Source organism: Musca vetustissima, unplaced genomic scaffold (genome assembly GCF_032173495.1).
Source record: "Musca vetustissima isolate MV318-11 ecotype Yass unplaced genomic scaffold, APGP_CSIRO_Mvet_v1 utg11625, whole genome shotgun sequence".
In the NCBI taxonomy this organism is placed as follows: Eukaryota; Metazoa; Arthropoda; class Insecta; order Diptera; family Muscidae; genus Musca; species Musca vetustissima.
In genome coordinates, this window is record NW_026885638.1 from 593,738 (window position 1) to 620,208 (window position 26,471).

The 26,471-nt window shown below is 31.6% G+C and overlaps 1 protein-coding gene across 1 annotated transcript in view; it reads left to right on the top strand.

The window, feature by feature from the left end:
• Window positions 1-267: 267 nt before the first annotated feature.
• The window catches only part of LOC133332862 (all trans-polyprenyl-diphosphate synthase PDSS2-like), a 34,370-nt gene continuing 8,166 nt past the window's right edge, over window positions 268-26,471 (top strand). Inside the window, exon 1 of the mRNA XM_061541232.1 lies at window positions 268-373. Coding sequence (XP_061397216.1) covers window positions 268-373 — 106 coding nt within the window. The remainder of the gene's footprint in view (window positions 374-26,471) is intronic.

A 26,471-nucleotide genomic window follows, 5' to 3' on the forward strand; every position in this document is an offset into this window, starting at 1 on the left:
TTATTCCCTCGCATTAACACTTGCACACACACACACTCACACCTGCACGCACACCTAAAGCAGCGCGCTACAGCAGACAGTTGATATTGCCTGTCAGTAAATCATCCATGTAGCTGACTAGCTACGTAGTCAGCATTTATATTAACCGACATACGAACGTACCTTTATGCATACATAAATATGTATATTTAAATTAATCTGTAAATATATAATTTCAAAATAGTTTGCCATCATTCATGCGTATGTACAAAATGTATGTATATCCACATGACTGTCGGCCTTATACCGCTACACATTCACAATCGCCATCGCATCAGTGTCTTGGCCATTTTACACAGTCACAGCTACAGTGACCAGCCTGATTATGGTTACGGTCTTGTGAATCTGATTGAAACTTAAAGGAAGGTAGTCAAGTCAAAATCAAACTCTCAAATGACTTTGATCAAGTTATGGAAATACAAAAACAACAATTACAACAACAAATATTCAATGATAGCATTAGATGATGTTGTTGCTAGTGTTTTTTTTAACGTCTATGTTTGTGTGTGTGTATGCTAATACACAATATTTACATATATTGATTTATATGGGAGTCTCTGGATGTGTGTGTGTGTGTGCGTGTGTAAGTGTTTCTGTTGGGTATGTAAATAAACTTGAAATACTATTTGATAAGCCTCCAAGCAGATGCTGTCAAGCGTTTCTTAATTTTCTATTTAACTTTTTAAAACGAATTGAATGACCTTAGATCGCTCTTTGAATTATTTATTCAAACATGAAATATTAATTCCCTATCGATAGACGTCTAAAAAAAAAAGAACATGTGTAGGCAGTTGGGCATGTCTGTGCCGTTGTGGTTTGTTCACAACTAGTTGTGGCGAAAATAAAAATACCAAACATAAATGGATATGTTTTCCGAACAGCCTAATAACTATTTATCCGAAACTAATTATGAATCAATACGTTAATGTTGTTATGCCGATAAAAAATGTGTAATTGATAATTAATAGGGGTCCATAGCAGTCTTTAAGAGGCAAGTGTTTGAATAAAGTAAAATAAATGATAAAAAATATCGTGATTGAAGGTATCATCAATACATGTGGTATGAGTGTTGTGTTGTTACCAACACTATGATTTAGCAGAGCTAAATGATAATACTTATCACATTTTTATTTATATAAATACTTAACTATATATATTTATGCGAACCGTTTCATCCAACCAACGTTGTTATTCATTCCTTTAGATTTTTTATTCACGTGTTAAATAATTGTTTATTTGCTGATTGTTAAAATTTTGTTATTAAATTTGGGCGTGTTAACAAGTCAGATATTTTTTTGCAAAATTAATATATATTTTTTATAGTTGATGAGCTATGAATTATTATTATTATTTTTAACACCAACTGAATATTTAATATTTTCCATTTAAAAGGTAACTTTATTCTTCCACCCTATCAAGGAATTTCAAAGAATTTTCAATATTAGGTTTCTACGGCCCAACAGAACTCCATGGTCCTTTTTTTATTAGGGGATAATTAAATTTGTATATATACTTTGGAAGCTTACATTTTAACACAATGGGGTTAGGACGGACCCGACGGAAAAAACATGTCTTTCCTTTGAGAAACTGAAGCACTTGCGCATTAGTTGAATTAAAAAATGTGAAATTATATTTTTGTAAGATTTTTAGATTTAGGTAATATTTTTCTATGTTGAATACATTTTTATATAGAGTTGTTCACCATAACCCAAATGTATTTGCCAGAGCAAACCGATCCTGATTTAACCTAATAAATTCAAGTCCTAACGGATGTTCAACCCCACAGAAAATATATATAGGTTCACTTTCAATTTCGTCCCTTCAGAACTCTTGGTCAATTTCATTAAGGTATTTTAAAGACATAACAGATATCCTTCTATACACAAGAAACAAGTTATACCTTCTCAAGTTACACCCTCCACCAAGAGGATGACATTCAAAAAATGTGAAATTAATGGGGGCTCCCTGTTGTGATAGGACTTTGAATACACTGAAAAAGGCGTGAGAAAAATATGAAAAATATACAATGAGAACCCAAAATACTACAAAATATTGCCAATTCGGTTGAAAAACGCGTCACAAATCCCCATAATACCGAATATTGGAGGTTACCTTTATATGGGTGCTAATTGAGTAAATATTAATATCATTTTTGGTACGGGTATGTGCTATACCATGATGACTCAAAATACAAAATCTAAAATTTCCAAAATCCCCAGAATACCTAATATGGGGGTATCGTTATACGGTGGATACCCCGAAACTTGGGGTCAATATTAATAATAACCAAATTTTAGCACGGAGTGTAATGTACACAACATAAGTTAGTTGTAGATGCAAATTTTTCTATAAAAGTTCAAGGCATCTAGGAACCTGAAGCATCTGCTGTACAATAAGAACCCATAAAACCAAATTATAGTCCAAATTCCCCAAAATACAAAATACTGGGGGGGAGGGGTGGTTGAATGTGGTCTACACCTAAATGTGGATCGATATATCCCTTTGCAATACAAAATACCAAAATTTAGGAGCTCTGTCTTTACTATTGCGATATCTATCATGATTTTAACAGACGTACAGATACACGGACAAGCATAAAACGACATAGAATTTTATTCCGATCAAGAATATACATACATACATTATTGGGTTTCCGGTAAATATTTCGATATGTTACAAATGGAATGACAAATTTAATATACACTCCACCTTATGGTGGAGGGTATAAAAAGTGTTGGTTTCCACTAACATCTCTGAATAGCAACTTCTCTTATAGCTAGTCCATAATCTTAAGCGTGTTATCAAAACATGTGTTATAAACCGAACTAAACCTGATTATAGACCTACTAATCATAAATGAATCGAATAATTTAAATTGTTATTATTTCAATAAAAAAAGTTTTACGACATTTGCGATTTCTTGTTTGTTTTCGATAAAGTTTTTGTCTTGAATTGAAAACATTTTAAATGATTAAAATCTACGTAGCGTAAAATATCGAAACACACACACACATTTGGCTCTAAAAATAGATAATGCATTGACTAAAAATAAAATGCAAATCGATTTTATGTAAATGATATGTATTTTGTTAGTTTTTTTTTTCAAATAACTGGCCATCATCTATCTGTCATTGACTGTGATGATGTTGTTTGTATACATGTTTGTTTCTTAAGTCTTTTGTTTTCTTATGAATTTCATCATGAAACAAACATTTACATTGGTTAGATTAATAACATGCAGTATATGTTAAATATTATTAATTTAAAAGTTAAACATTTTTCACACCAGAAAATATTATGTCAATATTAAACAAATATATATATATATATATAAAGAAAATTATAAATACATGAGTATTATTTCTTGTTTGTCAAACATCAAAACTCTTTTGATTCGTTTAACCTTGAGCAGCATCTGCTAAGATATTTGAAATTATTCATATTAGTCCCACATGTGAGCGTTTATTTCTATTTATTATGTACATTGGAGTGGTCTTCACGTTTAGAAATATTTCAAAAATGCAGCTGCTTTGCAACTTTAAAAGCAATAAAATTTTGTTTTGATTTATTGATTTTCTATGCAAGCTAAACGAAATCACTTGCCATCAAGTTAAACAGCCAACATCACTGCACAGCTCAAGATTAAATGATGCCAGCAGAAAACTTTGCTACATACTCACTTTGAGAGAGTGAGTGTGTATCGCTGTGTAGCATTTCAATATCATTCACAAGTTTGTTTTTATTTTGTTATCTGTTTATTTGTCTTCTTTATTTTTTATTCGACAGAATTTATTGGCAATCAAAACAAATCGTTAGGCCCCTCTTCTACCTTCAAGAGTGTAGAAGGCCAACACACCAATACCCAATGTATAGTTTTAATTTTTGGTTTTTTGCATTTTTGTCACGAAGCAGTTGTGGTTGAGACACGGCTACAGTAGAAAACAAAAGTTTATTTCAAAACAACGTTTAGCTATTAGTAATTGAACAATTATTTTGTGTTATTTCAAACACGTATGTAGTTCTTCTTTTATTATTCAACTGACCTTGAAGAGTAACGATCTGATGTGCATCAATTAAAAAGACACAACTTGTGAAATATATTATCGAAATAGTGCGATGTATTCCAAAGATGACAAACAAGGATAAATTTCAAAATTATATGAACATTTATTTTCATTTAAAAACAAGAGTCTTACATTTGTCATATTCCAGAATTTAAAACGGATAGCCCTTTTAAAGAATTGCTATTTATTTAATGTTTTACACTGATGTCTACTTATTTTGCTCAGCACTGTAACTATACGCTCACATTGTCTGTCCCCTGTCAGCTTACACCCTATCATTGCCGCTAATAACTTGAGCACTTACAAAAAACAAAATACAAATTCTCAAAAAGTCAATAGCCCCACAATAACAATAGAAACATCAACTGATATGTCAAAATTGTCTTTGTTGTTGTTGCTGTTACTTCCATTTTTGAACGTACGAGTATACCACGCATTAAAATCTCTCATATTGGCTGAACAAAAACAATATTTGAGGGCAGGTATTTTAAGGGGGGATAGACATATTGTTGCTGTTGATGTTGGTCCATAAGCTAACAAATAAACGAGAAAAAAACAAATCTGAAAAAAAGCCTTGAGGCACATCTTGACTCTTTTATTATTGAAAAAAAAAAAAAAACACAAACAAAATGTGTCTTACACATCCCATGTCAATGTAATAATAAAACAGCATTGCAAAGGTAGTTCTATTCATATGGGGCATGAAACTCATTTGGGCAACAAAAAGTGAGATGACCCTAGACTCTGTAACTTGGATTCATGGATTTGTTAAAAAAAAAGTTTAATACAGTTCCATGTTTAGTCATATCCTCCATATAAGGGTCCGGATCAAATTTTGATATGTTGAATGCACACGGTGCCACGATCGCGGCCAAAAATGGTCAAAATCAAGTACTTCGGAGGAATACTTCGATGCGAATCCAATGAGAATAAATATGAAAAAATGATATTGCGATAACCCGTTTGCACAAAATCAAAAAGTCGCTGTTGTAAACATAAATTTACTGTGAAAAAATTTCACTCCGGGGGGCCGAGCCGAGACCGAGGTTGAAAACATTACATTTGGAGAGATATTTTCTCAAGATTCTATCAAGTCATGTCACAAAATAATTAGGAGCAACCCGAACTTTTGGTAAAGCCGAGCCAGTATTTTATATTACACACCGGCTTTATTATGTTGCCAATAAAAATTTCCAATTTTCATTGAATTTGAATGAATATTAAAGATTATATAGACCAAAAGTGTGAAATTTTTATGACCCATTATATGGAAGGTATATCAAATCTTTGTCCGATCTATATGTAGATGTAAATTGCTAAATTTCATTGAATTTGATTGATTATTAACGATTTTATAGGCGATAGGTGTGAAATTTTCAAGACCCATTATATAGGAGATATACCAAATCTAGGCCATTTTTTGTCAGTTGCTTTATAGACCTATGTAGATGTAAATTGTTAAATTGCATTGAATTTTCTTGAATATTAACGATTTTATAGGCCAAAAAGTGCGACATTCTCAAGGATGTATACCAAATTTTGGTCCGCTCCATCCAATTTTTTGTCACTAGCTCTCTAGGCCAATAATAAGCACTTGTATCAAATTTCATCCACGATAACTCCTTCCAATTTTGGCCGCTGTTAATATGACATGTCATGGCGAGTAAACAAAGTTCGTCCCGGCTGAGCCTAACGACGTCTGTTACCGGAAGAAATAGTGAGAGGAAGTCACCGCTACAGGCAAAAAGCTATTAGAAGAGTGTAGTTTTAGAACCAACGGAGTGGGATAATCTCGAACCCACCTTCGAACACAAACTCCGTACCGGATAATAAAAAACGTACAGTGGGGGTATGATAACAAGGATAATCCTGACTTTCCTTTCTCGAGAGACGATTAGTTCTCCGGAAGACCAGACAAATGCTAGCAAATGTTTATCATCGTCTGATACGACCAGAAAGTAATTCAGAGGAGAATGACAAAATAATCCTCTGACAGAGGGCGACAAAGCTGGTTCCAGTGTCAAGAAAACGCAGCCTCTGAATAGGACCAGTCAAAAATAAGATCTTGCGGAAGCTAACATTGGTTTGCCAAATGAGCAAATTAAACTCAAATTGGCGGGGAAGAAGATATTCCTCGAAACAGAACTTATGCTAGAGATCTTCGGTCAGAAAAATAACGCACTATTATTGAAAACAGGGAAGTCTTCCACGACTGCCTGTACATATCCTAACGCAGCTTACGATAATTCGGCATTTTGAAATATATGTTAGATCGTTTTATGCAAATATTCTCAAAATATTTCTATACTGTCATTTGGAATCGCATTTATTGCTTTTACGACTTTAAAAGTCAATTCTTTACATTCCACGAATCATATTTGCCATAATATTGGATTTGTGTAAAAATGACTCACGTATGCAGAGTATTCTTTAACAGGGCATTTCTTAATGGCTAACACACACATTTTAACGATTAATCAAGATAATGCATATTTTGTTTTCGAAACCCAACTTCTATTTGTCAATATTTCAATCAGAATCATAATTATAAAAATCTACATGCATTCATTTCAAAAAAAAAAAAAAATAAATAAATAAATAAATAACAAAAACTAGTTTCTTGTCATTAATAATTTGAAAGGAATTCACTTGTCGTAGCATTTATTGCTAACAGCAAAATAAAAAAAAACGCAACAAAAATATTTCTGCTAGTTTTGTAGAGATCCAAAACTTGAAACGACGTAATCCGATCTATTCATATACTGTATACTGGTCGCTCAATGTGTGGGTATTTTTTGTGTTTAATTGTTTCGATCAGCTGCAACGTTTCCTGACACATTACGATGGCGATTCATAACAAGGTTTAAGGTGTTTTTTTATTGTCGACCACGTCTCTTTGTCCGCATCTTGTATGTGTGTGTGTGTTGGCGTGGACAAATGTCAATTACTGTTTGCTTGTTTGTTTTGTTTTTTGTTCTTCGATTCTGATGTTTGCAATTATTTTCTAATAAAATTTCTGATTTCTAATGAGATTTTTTGTTCTGCGAATGTCTACTCCCGATGACCGACCGATTACCAAGTGGCATTTATTTATTATATTGCAATTTATTTTGGTATTCACACAAAGACTTTTTGTTGTTGTTGTTTTTTCTTTTGTGATTTTAAATTCATAAATAATTACCTTGTTTATTTTTATTTACTTGAATATTTATTTTGTGAGATTTTTTTTTGTTGTGGTGGTAAATATGACGTTTGAGTAGAGAATATTATAAGCGGAAATATTAACATTTTTTATTTTTTAATTTCATCACATTCGTATTTCAGTAATTTTTAGTCGAAATACCAGCTGTGAGACCCATTAAATTTAGGGGTACCTTAAGGGAACCGATCCGAAAATTCCAACGGTGTTAGAAAGTGTACATGTCTGGTTCTCGTATGAACTATTCGCACAAAAATTAACAAAATGGCGGAGCTTCGATTTTTTTTTTTTTTTTTTTTTTTTTTTTGAAAATCGCCTATTTTTGACCACAAACTAATTTAAAAAATAAGGAAGATCTTCACCGATTGGCTTTATCCCAGTTCATACGAGAGCTATACACTCCCAGAGAATCGTGTCAAAATTTGGAACCGATTGGATTATTAGTTTTCGGGTTATCGTGGCCGCCATTCGTAAAACACTGCTTCGAGAAAAATGTGTTTAAAGTTTGAGAGTTACTCTTCATAATGCTGACACAATAAACTGTCTATATATTCAAGAGTTCTTGAGATTTTCACTTGAAATTTTGTAGGGACATTCTATTACTAGAGTAGACTCGAATTAAATCAAAAAAAATTTGACACCGAGAATGGGGGGTCCCCTTAATTCCGGATTTTATTTTTAATTTTCCAAGTACCCTGCGACTTTTATTATAAAATCCACTATAGGGTGCAGGGTCATTCCTTTTGCAACACCTCTAAATATTCACCTGAGACCCCATTCTATGTCGATTTAGGCATGTCTATTCTTCCGTCGGTTGAAATTACGATACAGATCGCAAATTTTCCTATGGGGCATTCCATTTCTATATTTTAAATCTTTTCCAACACAATTGATTCTAAATTGATATTAGGGATTCTCATTGATCTGAAAATCTCCCTATCAAAAATAATGTAATAACATTGTCTTCAATGGTGGAGGATATAAAAAGTTAGGCCCGGTCGAACTTAACGACGTTTTTGCTTGTTTCAATGTGAAAACACTTTCTAACAATTCTTTTATTACCAATCAAACCTGTGTTGACTCAATATAAATGGACTTCCTGAATTACAGACGTCGCATGCCATTCGAACAATGTCATTATTTTGCGATCTAAAATATGAAAAATAATTTTCTACTGATCAAAGAAGAACAGAAAAAAAACTCACCACTTTGTTATCGGTTCTAATCAAAGGCGAACAAAAGCATAACAGAAATGGCGAAAATGAAAAGAAAGAAAGTCATCAACTTCGGCATGTCTGAAAGCGCAGGGGCATTCACACAGGTTGCTGTCTTAAGTCTTTTGTTTGAGTATTGACCCCAATCTGTGAAAGTATCGATTTGGGTTAATATTCATGTCAGATAGGAAAGTCTATAACAAAACTATTTTAGGTGTTTGTTGTTCTTTGTTCAGTTTGGGGCGTAAAATTATAACAGCTTTGCCAAAAACTAATTAATTTATTTAAAAAAGAAAATGATAAATGGCCCGTGGCTGGTAGCTAGGCATATTATGGCCATTTATTGGGAATTTATGTTTGTTTCGCCACTGATTGTGAATGAATGTAAATCAATCAAAAGTGTGTTTAAACAGCCACAATGTTATGACATAAACTTTCATCATTCATAATTTATTTCGGACATAAACGTCTTGATTTGTTTCGAATTCATTTTTAGTATTTTTATCTATTTTTTTTTCTTGGACAATTGCAAGCACGAACAATTGAACATTTCAATGAATGGCCACGTCAAAGCAAAAATCAATGTCAAATGCATAAAACTTTTGTTTTCTAGGCTAATCTAAACATTTAAATGCAGTTTGAATCGTCGAATGTTACATAAACTCACCAATTTTAATATGAAATAGACGAATGTGGATGCCATTTCGAAACTAGTCGCACAGCCGAATATCTTTGAATTGTTTGTAATACCAATGTCAACGGCATGTTTACAATATTGAATATGTGTGTGTGTGGAATAGGGGGTTCAGGAGCGGTTGGAATATGTACAGTGAGTGTAATAAGTATTTTGCCTCAATACAAATTAGACAAAATTCCAATATATACGTCTTAAGCCAGCATACTAATGACGTAAAATGAATTATGTGTGATGGAATATGTTTGTGTACATATTTAGATCGTATGTCTGCAAGAATCATTGCGATAGACCTATTGGCCTCGAAGATATCGGCCGAAATCTATAACAACCCAAAAATGTTTATCACAAAAAAGTATTTTGCTTTTTATTATTATTTTAGAAAAAATGTTACATAAAACACGTTTGGTATTTTTATAGTTACAATTGCGGTTAACCACATACTATAAGCGATTTGTCGACGATGCCTATACATCACGGCATTTTTTCGTGGGTATTTTCTCACATTTACATTCAATACATTACCCATCAGTATTTCATTTAATATTTTGTATTTTCTCGTCCTAATCTTAAGATAAGAGTATTAAACATAGTCATTGCGGCTTCAAAACATCCCAAATATGTTTAGAATAATAAAAAGGAGTTTTTTCACGATATAACGCGAGGACAGAACCTTAAAAACTATTAAAACCAAAATTCGACAAACAAGTTACTTAAAAAAAATCGCGAAACCCAATTTTTCTGACTTCGAAATTTGTATGGTCCAGTAATATTGATCTAGTAACCAATATATGCAATGGAAATACCAATAAGGGGGTCAGATTCAAAGATATGAACAGTTCTAAAGCAATAGTAATAAAAAACATTACATGAAGTTTGGAGAAAACATCATTATTCGTTAAATCCTATTGTCTTTTGAAAAACTGTGGTTGCTGGTGGCGAATACGCATTCTATATTTTATCTCCGATTAACACCATCAGTTGCGAATAAAATGCAGTAGGGAATAAACGGGTCGATCAATTTATTTTCGAAGTATGATGTATTTCTATTGCCAGAAAACCGTCCACATCTTTGAATCTGACCTCCTTATTGCTATTTTCATAGTATATTTTGGTTCCTAGATCAGTAATAATGAACCATAAAGTTTTCGAAGTTAAAAAAATGGGGTTTCGCGATATTTTTTAAAATAATTTGTTTGTCGGATATATTTTGTAAAACCTCTTTTTTATTATTTTTAACATATTTGGGATGTTCTGAAGCCGCGACGACTATATTTAATACTCTGATTTTGAAATTCGGACGAGAAATTACCAAATATTAAATGAAATATTGCTGGAGAATGTATTGAACGTAGATGTGAGAAAATACTCGCGAAAAAAATGCCGTGGTTTATTGGAATCGTTGCCAAATCACTTATAGTATGTCGTTACCCCCAATGGTAACTATAAGAAGACCAAACGTGTTCTATGTAATAATTTTTTTCTAAAATAATAATAAAAATCAAAATACTTTTTTGTGATAAAAATGTTTGGGTTGTTATAGATTTCGGCCGATATCTTCGAGACCAATAATTCTATCGCAATGATTCTTGCAGAAATACGATCTAAATATGTCCACAAACATATTCCATCACACATAATTCATTTTACGTCTTTAGTATGCTGGCTTTAGGCGTATATATTGGAATTTTTTCAATTTTTTATTGAGGCAAAATACTTATAACACTCACTGTATTTCCATTATGCTGTTAAAGGTTTACAACAATTTTTTTATTATGTTGTAATAAATAAATCGCAAGTGAAATATATATAGGAGGACTGCTATATATATTTCTGGTCTAATAATTAAAATGTGAATATTTATCATATACAAGAATATTTATCATAAAATTGCCAAATCACCAGGCTCGTCGAAGACAGGTGACCATCTGATTCGAAGTACTTCCTACCCCAATAAGTTTCTTGGATTCGACTCATCTTCGAATACCCACATGGTCGATGGCTGTTTTTCGGGCTTATATCGCATCTGTTCCCATTGTCACTATTAACTGCTGCATATTCCACAAACCTGATCTCATGCGGATGATTGGTTTCAAAAATTGAATGATGGCATATTTTTATACGCTTTATATTTTATTATTTTCTACTTTTCAATTTAACTATTCTCTCTCTCACTTGTTATTATTCATTTTATTTGCCAAACAACAATTTCATCTAACCAGCAACGTAATCAATGCCAACAGCAGTTATTCATTTAGTAGAGAACAAAAACAAAAAAACCATCATCTAGCCATAATCACCTGCTGGGTTGTCATATATTTATCACCCCTTACTTTAACAGTAATTTACTATGCAAAACATTTTACTTGATAATCATCAGCATCACATTTTTTTTCATTTCAATAAATAAATTATTTGAAATAATGTTTGTTGTTGGTGTTTTGTTCGTAAATGCCAAATATAACTGCATGACATCATTTATTTATTTACTAATTCTAGCTATTCGTTGGTGCCCGGGGTGTAGGAGCATCCCTCTGACCATTAAATATCGTATTCAGGTATGTGCGGAACTTGGAGAATGCTTCAAGTCAGCAAAACAATCTTCTACTGATGTAACCAGAAACCCATCATCATCATCGCCACAACAACAATTACAAATCACCTACCAACCAACATTGTATTTTCAATCATTAATGAAGCGATTCGCATTTCATTCGGTTCTTAAAGATTTCTACTATTGTTGGTGTGTCAGAATATTTGTATGGCGGCCAACGTTATTTATACAGTTGTATATTTTATTTTTGTTTTTTTCCCAAAAGCTCTAAATCTTAGTTTTGTTGGCATTATTCTTCTTCATTGTTTTTTGTTCTTTTTTCAATTTCGGCTGAATCACAGGCTTGGTTCAGATTCTTCTTTTTTAGCAAAACACATGGAATAAATTCTTGTTTTGTTTTCTTTTTCCGTTCCGTTGGCGGTGTAACCCAATACGTTACTGACTCATTTCTTGACATTTGACAAAAGGAATACCACATTGTGGACTATGGCGATTTTATTTAAAACAAACATACATATGTATATTGTGAAGATTTATAACCTTGATAATTAAGATATTTTTGTTTAATCATTTCTTTAAAAACTTTCAAATTGGTTATTTTATAAGAATAGAAATCGAAAATTCCGCACAGCACACTTTAGATAAACATTTGAACCAAACTTTGCCCTGTAATAATAATAATATTTCAAGCAACCCTGTATAATATTGGAGGATGGAACTTATCGGTCTTCTGCCTGTAGCACCTCCCCCACAAAGGATCAATATTTTGGAAACATCTAAATCTCGTATGTAATGAACGCAATATCAAATTTCATGCATACTTTGCACATTACAATATTTTTAACAAACCAATATCAAATCCAGAGATGGGACTCATTGGTCCACTCCATATGATAACCCTCAACAAATTGTTGGCATTTTTTAATCCAATATCAAGGGAATGAAACGTGCGATTTAATCCAAACTTTTTCAAATCGTAATACTTTTACCAAACCTAGAAAAAATCCGAAGATGGAACCCATCTCTTTTTGGTACCTTCTCACAGAGGGCCTACATCTTTTACTCATGTTATTCAAAACATATCAAATGTAATTGGAGAATATTGGAATTTGCAATTGGATAATTCAGTTTGCAATTCATAACATTTGAGTTGTTATTCGAGAATTTCATTTGTAATTCATAGAATACCCCTCGAAATTCATAGAATTCCATTTGTTATTCAAAAGATTGCATCTGAAATTCATAACATTTAATTTAAAATACATAATATTTCATTCGTTATTCATAACATTTAATTTTAAATTCGAAAACTATTTTTTTATCCAATTAAATTTTTAAATATCAAATGTATTCTCTTTAATTTAACATATGAAAAGTTTAAAACTATCAGTTTTATTGAGTTTTCGAATTACAAATGAAATTTCACTAATTGCAATTGAAATATTTTGAATAACATTTGAAAAAGCTGTAGATATATCTATAGTAATTCCGCAGATCTTTGCAAACGTTGAGTGTATACATACGCGGAAACTCCAACTGACATTTTTTAATTTATTCATTTGTAATTCAAAACATTTCAGTTGTAATTTCAATAATTTCATTTATAATTCGAAAATTCCATTTGTAATTCACAACATTTCAGTTTAAATTCGAGAATTACATTTGTAACTTATAAAATTTAATTTGAAATTGAAATTCTTAACATTTATTTTACAAAATATTTTATTATGTTTTGAATCACAGTTGAAATGATATGAATTTCAAATGAAATTTATGAATTTGAAATGGAATTCCCAAACCACTTTGGGTACCAAATTTCACTCAATTCGGATCACAAAAGCGGACAGAGGGAGAGAGTGATTCTGTGGATATTCTCAAAAGTAACTGTAGATCTATATCCTCATATTCAAAACCAACAATATAAAAGTTCTTCGCTTCCGGAAGCATAATTCGAATGTTCCTTTATCGATCGGATCCCAATCGGATTCGGATACAGCTTTGGCATGAACTAGAAACTTTGAGCTGGAAACACCATGAAATGAGTCGTTTATTTTGAAAGTTGTTTAAGTAATTCTTTTCATAAATTGAAATATTTAAAGGTTTGGGTTTGATTTGTTTCAGAGATATTGTTAAGTGGTATTAATTTTGTTTCTGGCTTTGTGTCCTTAAACATAATAGAATATATAAAATAATATGTTTTGTAAACTTTTTAGAAAACCAAGATTTGTATCAGAAACTAAAATGGACATAAACCATTTTCAAAATAAACGACTCGAATATTGATCCAACACGCATCGTTTAGATCTAGCTATGTATGTCCGTTCGTCAGCATCGCCATTATAAAAAAATTATTTCAAAATTTTTTTCTGCCATATTAAAACTACATACATTAAGGATTATTTGTTGTTGAATTGGTGCAGTGTTACATGTCTACATTATATGGCCAGTGTTAAATTCAGATGCAAGTTCAAGGTCATAATTCAAAATAGCTGCCCCTCATTTGCAACGTAATCTAATTCCGACTAATTACTTTGCGTTTATTATACGCAATTATATCTTTTTAAATATATTATTTTGCTATTTTTAATTAGTTCATATTCAAGCCCACGTTGAATATTCTCTATAATGGCACTGCAATTACTCTCGGTCTAACTCAGTGATTTAACAAATGATTTAATTTCGCAATAATAAATGTTACAAAATGAAACATTTTTATCTTTAGTATAGGTAGTTTTGGAATAGTTGCAAAGTTAAGGCTATGAACTTGGGCGTTAGAAACCCTAAAGAAGGTAATGCATTGATAAAAACAGAGATGATCATTAGATTCTGTTTTTATGAGGGAAAATGTCTACACAAAATCTCCCGAAATTGTAATTACGCGATTATATGCGAAAACAGACTCAAACATAATTACTTCATACTAAAAAAAACATAATGGACATGTGTATTTTCACTTTTCATACAAATAAAGCATCGAACATAATTGTCAAAATACCAGCGGATATATTGCAACAAACTTAACTATGAATTCCTGGAGAATTTCCAAAAACAAATAGGCAAATAATTAATTATAAATTCCAAACACACACTGCGATGTAGGCATTCTTTAGCGATTACTTTGTTGATGGTGACTGATTGACGAGTTTTTTTTTAATTTACTGTGTTTTGTTTTTGTATTTTTATTGCCAAAAATAGTCGTTACTGTCAAACCGCCAATATTTGGCAAGTTGTTTGTATACGCCAAATACAGGTTTGGTATTTGGTGTCTAAACCTTTTGGTTTGTGAAAATATCAACACGTGTGGCTGTGTGTATAAAGGTACATATATGTATGAAGGAATGGAAAGAAGCAGGGAAAAGTGGTTAAAAACGAACTAGGTGCTGTCCAAAAGCTTATAATCTATATCCGGCAGTATAAATAAAATGTCATTACAATTTCTATCAAGTATCCGCAATAAGCGTGCCCAACTGTTATTCAAAAAACAAGCGTGTTTGGTAATATGTACAGCAACAACAACAAAGCCAAAGTTATTAAATATTAAAGTCCTAATCATAATTTTATGACAGACAAAAAGAAAAACACCCTTGTATAAAATATCTTTTTTTTTGTCTTTGGGTAACATTGGGTTTATAATTTATTTATTTTATCGTTGTATCTTTTATGTAACGCGTTATATAAATTATAATTTATATATGTTTGTTTGATTTTTCATGTATTTATGTACGAAGAATCTTTTGTGCGTGCCTGTTTCATACCACACCTCATGCAAAGGAAGACGGTAATTGTGAATGTGTGTGGGCAGACATTTAAATACTTCATTGTAGAATTGAAAGCATTGTCCCATTAATATTAGGTGTGTTCGAACATTTTGCAGTAATGTGACACGTTGAGTTATCAATAGGTATAATCTTTATTTAATATCATCGTACAACTATTTTGAATTAGCTAAAATATATTAAATATATAACCTAAAATATACATAACAACTGCATTTGAAATTCATAAAATTCCATTTGAAATTACTAAAATTCTATTTGAAATTCATAGAATTCAAATTGAAATTCATAATATTCCATTTGAAATACGTAAAACATCATTTGTTATTCATAACATTTAATTTTAAATTCGAAAAATATTATTGGTAACACAAGTATAAGTATGAATTTAAAATGAATTGTTACGGATTACGAATTACAACTGAAATATTATGAATTACAAGTGAAATGTTATGAATATTTGAATTATTTCAATTTTGAACAAAGTTCTTTTTAAATGAAACTTTTTGGAATTACACATGAAAAGTTTAAAATAACAAATGAAATGTTCTAAATTACCAATTACATTCTCAAATTACAAATGAAATGTTATGAATTGATAATGGAGTTTTCGAATTACAAATAAAATTCTTGAATTACAATTGAAATGTTTTGAAGAACTCATAAACGAGGTGTACACCTTTTTCAAATGTAATTCAAAACATTTTAATTGCAATTCGAGAATTTCATTTGTAATTCGAGAACTCAATTTGCAATTCATAACATTTCACTTCTATTTCGAGTATGTAATTGGTAATTCACAACATTTTATTTGCAATTTTAAACTTTTCATATGAAATTCAACAAATTAAAAAAATTCATTTGTAATTGGTATATTTCCATTTCAAATTTGTAGAGTTTCATTTGAAAATGAAAGAAATTCGTTTAAAATTCAAAGTATTCAACTTAAAATTTATAACATATCACTTGTAATTCAAAATATTTCAGTTGTAAGTCGTAACAATTCATATCAAATTAATACATATTCCTTGTGTGTTACCATTAATATTTTTCAAATTTAAATGTTATAAAAAACAAATGAAATGTTATGTATTTCAAATCAAATGTTAAGAATTTCATATGGAATTATTTAAATTTCAAATGGAATTTTATGAATTTCAAATGCAATATTGGAATTTCAAATGGAAGTTTATGAATTTCAAATGGAATTTTATGAATTTCGAAATGTATTCTATTAATTACTAATGAAATTCTCGAATTGCAAATTGTTTGTTGTGAACTACAAATGAAATTTTCGAATTACAATTTAAATGTTTTGAAGAACTCCTAAAAAAGGTGTAGTCTAAAATGTTAGGATTTTAGCAAATAAGCCGAGATAAAAAACTTACAATGTGAGACGGTGTTGTCGACGGTCATTGCCCTCGGCCTATGGCTTGAAAAAGTATACGAAATTACTATTTAGTATCGAGGTGGAGGATTTTTAACTTCTTATTTTTTCATAATTGTGACAGTTTGTGGAACCACAGAAGATGAACCCATAAAATTTGTTTAAATATTAAGGACTTCCATTTTTTTCCTTTATGGAACATATGTGGAATGGTAACAGAAAGGGTGGACCGATGGCTCCCATTGTCCGACTTAATCTGGGTTTGTTAGAAAGATTACAATGTGTAACGTTTGAATAAAATTCGATGTTAGCTTCGCTTTAAATGAGATTTACATGTTTTTAAAATATTGGCCCTTTATGTGGAGAGGTACTAGAAGGAGTGGACCGATAAGATAAAACTTTATACAGGTTGGGTTAAAATATTTGGTTGTGCAAAGTTCAAATCGGATAGCCCTTTCGCGTGATATTACAACATTTATTTTCAGCAGAAATTGTACCCATTTTGTGGTGGATGAACTGGAAAGGGTGTACTGATATTCCCAAATTTCACGATGTGCAAAATTTGTATGAAATTTGTTACTCCCTTAGAGAGTTATCGTGGCCACAAGCCACGGACGGACGGACCTTTATATATCGGATGTAAATAGTCTGAAACGGATTTGGTCCAAAGAAACTTGGGAGTCTAAAACCATAAAGCTGAGATTATAAAAATGCAAACATTTAGCTCATTCCTTAAATTTCGAATTTGTTATAGAGATTTTTGAAAGGGAAGGGTTTCCTTACTCCGAAAATTAGCAAAAGTTGTAACCAAACTTAAGAGGGTGGAAATGCAAATGAGTTTCTCTTCTCCGATTATCTGCTAATTCTTAATTTTAACATATCTAAACATAAAACCAAAAGAAGAATCCTCCGCAATAATAAAACGAAAAAACACAGACTTTTGTAATACAGTGTTATTTATTTGTACTTGCGCACCTAGAACATTAACATGCCGGCAATTGCAGATCGATGGCAGAAAATGAATGGATGACACAACATGCGACAAGACAATCTATAATTGTAGGAGAACCTAACAACAGAACAGCTACATAATGTCTTTCCATATATTCCGGTGTGTGTGTGTGTCTGTTTGCATCTACGTATGTACGTGCGGATGACAGTACGTACCAATGTGCCGTCGTTGGCGTCGTCACCACTGCATGTTAACGTAATAACCATTGCTGTCGACGACGTCTTTGTCGTCCGTCGATCGTAACATCGTAGCAATTCTTGAAAGCTGTTTGAAATTTCAAACACGCAAACGGATGCATATATTTCAAGGTATTTGAGAGGCTCCGCTCGTATGAGTGTGTATGTAAGATTGTTTGGTTTAATGTTGTTGTTTTCTAATTCGAAATTCTAAAAATGCACTCTGAACTGACTAACTCGCTAAATCCACATGCATGGATACGGAATGTGTTACATGCGTATGTGTGCAACGAAGTGTATGTGTGTGAGTGTTGGCGTAGGTGTGAGTATCGGGGGTGGGGGGAATTTCCAACACAATTGCATGCATATCTGTGAATGATGTTGGTTAAATGGATGCATGGATGGATACTTGTTATGTATGAAAAAGGTAAACAACAACAATAACAGCAACAAAAAAATGCATTTCAAATGAATACCTTGCTGTGCTAAGACAGACGGAGGGTGGGGGCTGATGTCGGCTCTGTACTTACATTACAATTCACTTTTTGTTGTTTGTTGAGATGATTGCAAAATATTCTTGCGCGAATTGTTTCTCTCTCCTTTTGCTTTCGGTTGTTATTTGCTGGTCTGTTGTTGTTGTTTTTGTTGCATTCCTAATGATCGTGAGCGCGAGCTAATTATCTCACTTTGTTTTTTATTTGGCTCGCTTTGCAATGATTCGATGTTATTTTCTGTTAATTTTTGGTTTTTGTTATTTGATTGCTAAATCATTGATGTGTTTTGGTTTTTTGTTTTCATTAATCACTTTTTTTTTTCGTATTCAAAGTATTTTTTGGAACACGTTTTTCATTATTCACAGGAATTCACTTTGTAAATGGCAAAACAGCTTATGTTGAATTTTTTCGATTTCAAGACAAATTCCACGCCACTCGAAAATCAATAACACGGTCTTAATCGGTCTTTCTATTGAATACGATCGATCGTCGTATATTCAGAAATTATTGTTATTGTTGTTTTTAATAATATCCACCTGAGTACACAGATTCAGTTGTCGCAAATAAAGAAAAAAACAGAAGTAGAAGAGAATGAAAAAACGAAACACAAAACTTCAAAACAGCTTCGACTTGCACCAAACAAAAAAAAAAAACAAAAAAACTCTCGTTGGCACAAGTTTTATTAATTCTTTATTTCTTCTTTTCCGTTCCTTCTCCTACGTCTTTTTACTTTCTATTGGTCTCGCTGCTTACGACACTTAGCGGTCATTCGAAAAGACACAACTTAACAGTCTAACATCTCAAACCCGACTGAACGGTTGGCTCGATTGGTAATTCTCTCTGTGGCTAAAACGTGTCGATATATGGTGATGTGTTTTTCTGTCGCTCTCAAGCTTTACTCCGTTCAAGTCACTGTGTGAGAGTTTTAGCCATGGCTTGTTTGGCAAACAAAAATCAATGTCATATTACTGAAGCTTTCGGTTAGTTGCATTGGTAAGGTACTCTCCCTCCATGCAGTAGGTTCGATATCAAACCATTCATCGCTACTCTTGACAGACTATGTTACAGTCAACCATTCTCCGCATGTTGATGTTGAAATGGACATTGAATCAAGTAGAATTTAAATTGGCAATGTGGAGAGAGACATTTGAATTCTGATCCTGTTAGAATATATTTTATAGATGATTTAATATACCTCGCGTGAATCGTGTTATTTACTTATTACTTATTTTTCAAAATATTTGATGCAATGTCCTTGCATTTGTACACATTTGTTTTTCAAATGAAAAAATTGTTTTACAAAAAATTCAGATGACAGCTGGCCTTACTGGATAATGTAATGGCCCCACACACTATACTGCCGTATTGCTACAAAAATTACAAAAATTGTTTTTAATATCACAAAAAAATCTATTTTGAATAAAATTTTTGTTTATAATATTTTATTTTATACACTTTTAATTTTAAATATTTTTTTGTATATAATTTTGAAAATTAACAAATTTCATTGAATTGAAAGGGATTCATTTTCAAAATCAAAACTATTTTGATTTTCATACTGCATGTGACTGCATTCTCAAAGTGTCTCTAATGCCATGTACAGACGAGCGTTGTTCGCTCTCTCATTCGTTGTTCGACCCTTAATTATGAAGTAATAATACAAAATCTGAGCGATCACCGACTTTTGTACATTGTTCAATTCGAATCACTCTCTGAATAACCATGGTACAATAATACAAGGTAGGGCAGCTTGAGGTGAATAACAAAAAAGGAACTATGCACGTGTGGCTTCTTCTGCCAAAAATAAAATAAATATACGCAACAAGTGTTTGTGTTTATTTGAAATTTTTTCAATACAAAACTAAAAACGCGAAAAATGAATGAAAGGTTATGATTTCTTCCCAAAATCCAGCAGGGAATACCATCAAATGTTTGTTTCATCCATAACAAAGTAATTACTTCCAGACGAACATGTTAAAAACATAATTTTCATTTCAATTAAACTTTAATATATTTCAATTTATTTTGAATTTATTTGACATAGTATTCAAAACATTACACACACATACACAAAATATGTATTTTGATTTGATTAAACAAGCCACCTTGAAAAAAAATTGTAATCAGTTGGTAGCTGTGCCCTACCATGTAATAATTATACCATGTGAATAACCAAGAAATTTGTCCCATCCCTAACAATTTAGAACATTTATCAAAAATAAATTAATTTTGACAACTTGAAAATATTTATAAAATTTTCAAACTCTTTTCGAAAAATTGAAAATGATGAATGAAAAGTAAAAAAATTTTCCAGTTTTTATATATGCAGCAGAATGTAAATTTTGTTATCTACATAATGCAATATGAATTTCTTTTCCCTTTGTTCTAATTAGCGTACAAAACAAGAAACACATTTTAAGGAAACTCAAACAAAAAATTCTCCAAATTTTTATATGTGACATTTGAATTTAGAAAATATCAAGGTGTATTTAATAAGGTGTATGCATCAGCTACAAAAACAACATTCTTGTTATAGTACTACCCGAAAATCGGCTTCGATAGCTGCCCTTCCAAATATAAAATTGAGGTAATTGCCGGCTCTTGGGGACAACTTCACTTGGAACCTACCCATATAAATATAAAATTGAGGTGGTTGGCCGGATCTCGGCAAATAATTTCACCATCGACAGATTTTAATGCAAGATATGCAACGGAATTTCTTATACAATCAAAATTACTTCCACATAAATCTTTCTAAACCTGAAGAAATAGAAGTAGGTGGCAAACATTCGCTGCAATTTAAGATTTTCGCCTACGCAACCAATGTGCCTTGAGCTAAATATCCCAAATTCATGCTATAGCCAATGAACAAAATATATATCCTTTTGTAAGTGTTTGAAATGATCCGCGACAGGGTTTTAAATTTGGTTCTTTGGTAAGCTAAGAAATGATCCCTTTGTTCCAAAAACTATTTATCTTCGCATTTGTTTATAAAGTTTTAAAATTAAAAAAAAAAAAATATTTTAAAAATGTGTTTGACAATTAGATTCAAAAACAAAAAAGAAAAAAACTTTGAAACCATGTGATTGTCACTCACACCTTATTTAATACATCTTGGAAAATATAAAAATGTATGATATGAAAGGGTTAATTCATGTACGTAATTCTTAGAGCGAACTACGTTGTTCGAATGGTCGTCAGAACATGACATAAAAATAGGTATTTCCAAATTATCTGAAAGAAATTTTGTCCACCATTTACAAAAAAGGGGACTAAAGTATATATGGGAGCTATATCTATATCAATCTATATCATATATCAATCTAAACCTACTTCAGTACTCTGTGCAAAAATTTGTCTCAATCGGAACTATATATGGGAGCTTTATCTAAATCTGAACCGATTCTCAATAGGGTTCGCCCTTGGTCCAAATTATAGGCTCCGTAAGTATTTTGGTAAGAGCTTATATTTTAAAATATATTCCGACCAATTTATAACATTATTTGTTTCCTCTTTCAGAATAGGCGAACACAAATAGGAGGACAAACAAGAAGTACAATGCCTTGTAACTCCAAAGGCTTATGAAAGATGGCGGATCCTAAACCTAGCTTGAGCTCAACCTAAGTTCAAAACGGATTCTAAGGTAACCACTAATAATATTTGTTGGTTTAATAAACACCCTTGTTCACGCTTCTGTTTAAATTTCTTTTCTTGTTTCCTCTTCGGCGGAATTTATTAAAGTATGTCCGACCGGGTATTCAGTGACACATGTCGCTTTGGCAAGATACCTGGGCATGCCGGTACGGTCATGCCATAAAGTGCTGATTCTCCCTCGTTGGATTGGATGCGCGATACTGTGGCTGCTGATGTGTTTAATTTTAAGCAAAATGGTTTTACAAATGTTTAAGATGTTCATGCCCCTTCAGTTCGTATTTGTGTATTTAGTATTGTTGTTTTGTGTTGTCATTCAAATCCAAAATCCATATTTCAAAATAAAAAGGGATAAGATTTGAAATTTGAAAAAAATGTATTTTCTTCACTCTAATCAGAGCCACACAACCAATCTTCATCGAACTCGAATTAAAAAAGAAGGATTTTCTTCATTTCCCCTCGCAGGAAAACTTTTTATTTCTATTTTGTCCTGTTTATCTTCATTTCTCCCCACTTCCAATTGACAATATTGGTATACTGGCTACGTAACACAATCTTCATTATTTTGTGGTCTTTGAGCGGCGATTTATGGCACAAAACTTTTCCACTGAGAAGGGCTGATTTGGAAGCCACAATTAAATATATTTATATAGGAGCCACGGGCAGGATGTAGTAAATTTTCAACAAAAAAAGATTTCAATTCCTTATAGATTATTTGTTGACAAAAAATGAAAACAAACAAATATTTGTTTTTGTTCATTTTTGACAAAAACTAATTGTCAGCATGACAATTTAATTTCTATAACTACAATGTTAGTTCCGTTCCAGAACCTAAAAGAATCTACTCTTTTTACATGTTTTGCAACTTTTTACTCGAAAGCCGTTCCTCAACCCACAAAACTGATAAAACACTGACTCAAATTTAAGAGAGCACAAAACAAAATGGCGTTCTCTTTGAAAACTTTTACTCGAGAAATTTGGTCGAGTAAAAATGGTAAACAGGAATGCCTACTTCTGATTGGCTGTCATGTTGATTTTGAAGTATTGCCATCTAATTTTGGCACATTTACTAGATTTGCGTTCCCGAACTTTTCAAATTATTTTGTACTCTAAGAGCAATTTTGAAATGTTTCCCTTTCACTAGATTTACTATTAAAAAAGTACTGGAACAAACCAGTTGTTTTTGTAAAATATTTGTTGTTGTATCTGATGCATACACCTTATTAAATACACCTTGATTTCACTGTTATACCAAAATTACATTAGGCAATTTTACTTGCGGCAATTATTAGTTTGTGGGCGAGAGGTGAAACGTTGTCGTTTCCACCAACTCTCTCACCTACAAAATACTAAAATGAGACAATTAAAATTGCCTAATGTAAATACGAACATATGGAATATACATGATATAACAAATAAGCAACCTCATGCTCATATGACTATTTTTTTTATTTTTACAACCCTTCATAGTCAAAATTGTATTGACAAACCTTATAATGCCATGTACAGACGAGTGTTGTTCGCTCTCTCATTCGTTGTTCGACCCTTAATAATGAAGTAATTACTTAGTTCCCCATACAAAATTTTCTGAGCGAACACCGATTTTTGTACGTAGTTCAATTTGAATCACTCTCTGAATAACAAAGAAATTTGTCCCATCCCTAACAATTGAGAGCATTTATCGAAAATAAATTAATTTTGAAAGCTTGAAAATATTTATAAAATTTTCAAACTTTTTTAGTAAAATTGAAAATGATGAATGAAAAGTAAAAAATTGTCTAGTTTTTATATATGCAGCAGGATGTAAATTTTGTTATCTACAATGCAATATGAATTTCTTTCCTCTTGGTTCTAATTAGCGTACAAAACAAGAAACAAATTTGGAGAAACTCAAACAAAAAATTCTCCAAATTTTTATATGCGACATTTGAATTTAGAAAAGATAAAAAATTTTTGAAAACAACAATATTTTCAGAAAAAATGGAAATTATGAATTAAAAGTAAATAGATATGGGTTCATACTATAGTCAGGAGAAAGAGAATTAATTTTTCTATTTAGATCCATATGTGATTAGGTTCATACTATAGTCAGGAGAAAGAGAATTAATTTTTCTATTTAGATCCATATGTGATTGGGTTCATACTATAGTCAGGGGAAAGAGAATTAATTTTTCTATTTAGATCCATATGTGATTCATGCAAATATGTTAGAATTTTGGTATAAAATAAGAAACAAAAAGTTTGAAATAAAAAACTCTGATGACATGAATTAAGAATAGTGTTGTATGAACGGGTTAATTCATGTACGTAATTCTGAGAGCGAACTACATTGTTCGAATGCCCGTCAGAAAATGGCATAAGTGTGAATAATACACACGTACAAACCTATGTCAATTACAGAAAAAAAACACATATTGATTACTTGAAAACCAAATTGTAAACAAATTTTTAATATTTAAATATTGAACTAATTACGTGCCTGAAAAATAACTGTTGAAAGAAAAGAAGGAATCCTTAAAATTAGGTATAGGAAAGAATGGGCGTTTTAAAACATGCAACAAAATTTTGTTTTAAAAAAGATACTCTCGGGAATTAATAGTAGTTTTCTTGACTATAGAGCAGCTGACGGCTGACAGCTAATAGATAAATGCGTCGCAGAAATTTTCATACTAGAAGAGATTAAAGCCATTTTTGAGAATTTGGCAATAAAATAGAAAAATAGAGGAGCTAAAGGTTTTCTCATAGATAAACTTTAGGCCTTCTTATAGATGAGCTGAAGGACTTCTTCTAAACTATCCTATTCTTCTAGAAGAGATGAAGCTCTTCTTCTTCTAGAAGAGATGAGGGGATTACTATGTTAACCCTACGGTCAATAACCAAAAAAGTATACGTAGATCAATAACCGTGGTACATTTGTACCCATCCAAATTGGACTATCGTGAGGTTTTTTTGTTTTAAATTAGTCTATACGGGTCTGATCTAAATGTAGGAACTCAAAATTATATATACATTAAAATAATATATATTTAAATCCATGCTTAAATGATAATCTATGTAAAACAATCATAGTAAATTCGTTATAGCTTTCGAATGGGTTAAGCTTTTTTAGTTATTTTTTTTAATGGGATCTTATTTAGGTGTTCCTCAACCCCTCTGCAAATTTTTGTGGCCCTAGACAACATGGGGTCATCAGGTCGACTCGTGGAAATCAGAAACTACCTTGATTTTCCTTAGGTATACAGGGACTAACTAAAAAAGCTTAACCCATTCGAAAGCTATAACGAATTTACTATGATTGTTTTACATAGATTATCATTTAAGCATGGATTTAAATATATATTATTTTAATGTATTTATAATTTTGAGTTCCTGCATTTAGATCAGATCCGTATAGACTAATTTAAAACAAAAACCTCACGATAGTCCAATTTTTTAATGAGTTCCAGAGCTATCTTTGGATGGGTACAAATGTACCACGGTTATTGATCTACGTAGGTAATAACTTTAAAAAATTGTAAAAATTATATATATGGAAAATATTTATAATTTTTTTCTTCGATTATGTGTGAAAATACCTCAAGAATGATTCCTCAAAATTTGATCCAAATATCTCCATTATTAAAAGTTTTACAGCATTTGTATTCGAAAAAAGGTACAAATGTACCCGGTTATTGACCGTAGGGTTAAAATAGCTGAGGGTTTTCCTTTTGGATTTACACTCCTGACCATCAATTTCAATTTCAGATAATCATTTTAAATTGTGTACCATATGTATTCTTATTCTGAATACAACGTTATTTTTTTGCGGATGTCAATACTTGTGCCTCCAAAGTTCCATTGGGACCATGTGTTTTCATGGTTTTAAACACATAAATTTGATGGGCTTTAGATCCAGATTACGTCAATATATATCACTTTGGATCTCCTTATAAAAAAAGTGTTACACACTTTGAAATCTATGACATATACCACAAAACCGCTTCAAAACGAAAAGAAAATATATTGGCCCATGGGAACTTTGGATGCCAATATATCAGATACCACGGATTCCGTCAGAAAAGCATGTGTCGTTGAACCAGGGGCTCCAGCTATTGTGAATTTTAAATTATTCGATCGGTCCTTAAACTTGAATTCGTGATATTCAAAATTAAATGAAAAGAGGCAATATTGCGGCCGACTGTTCCTGAAGCAAGGGAACTACATGACGTCAG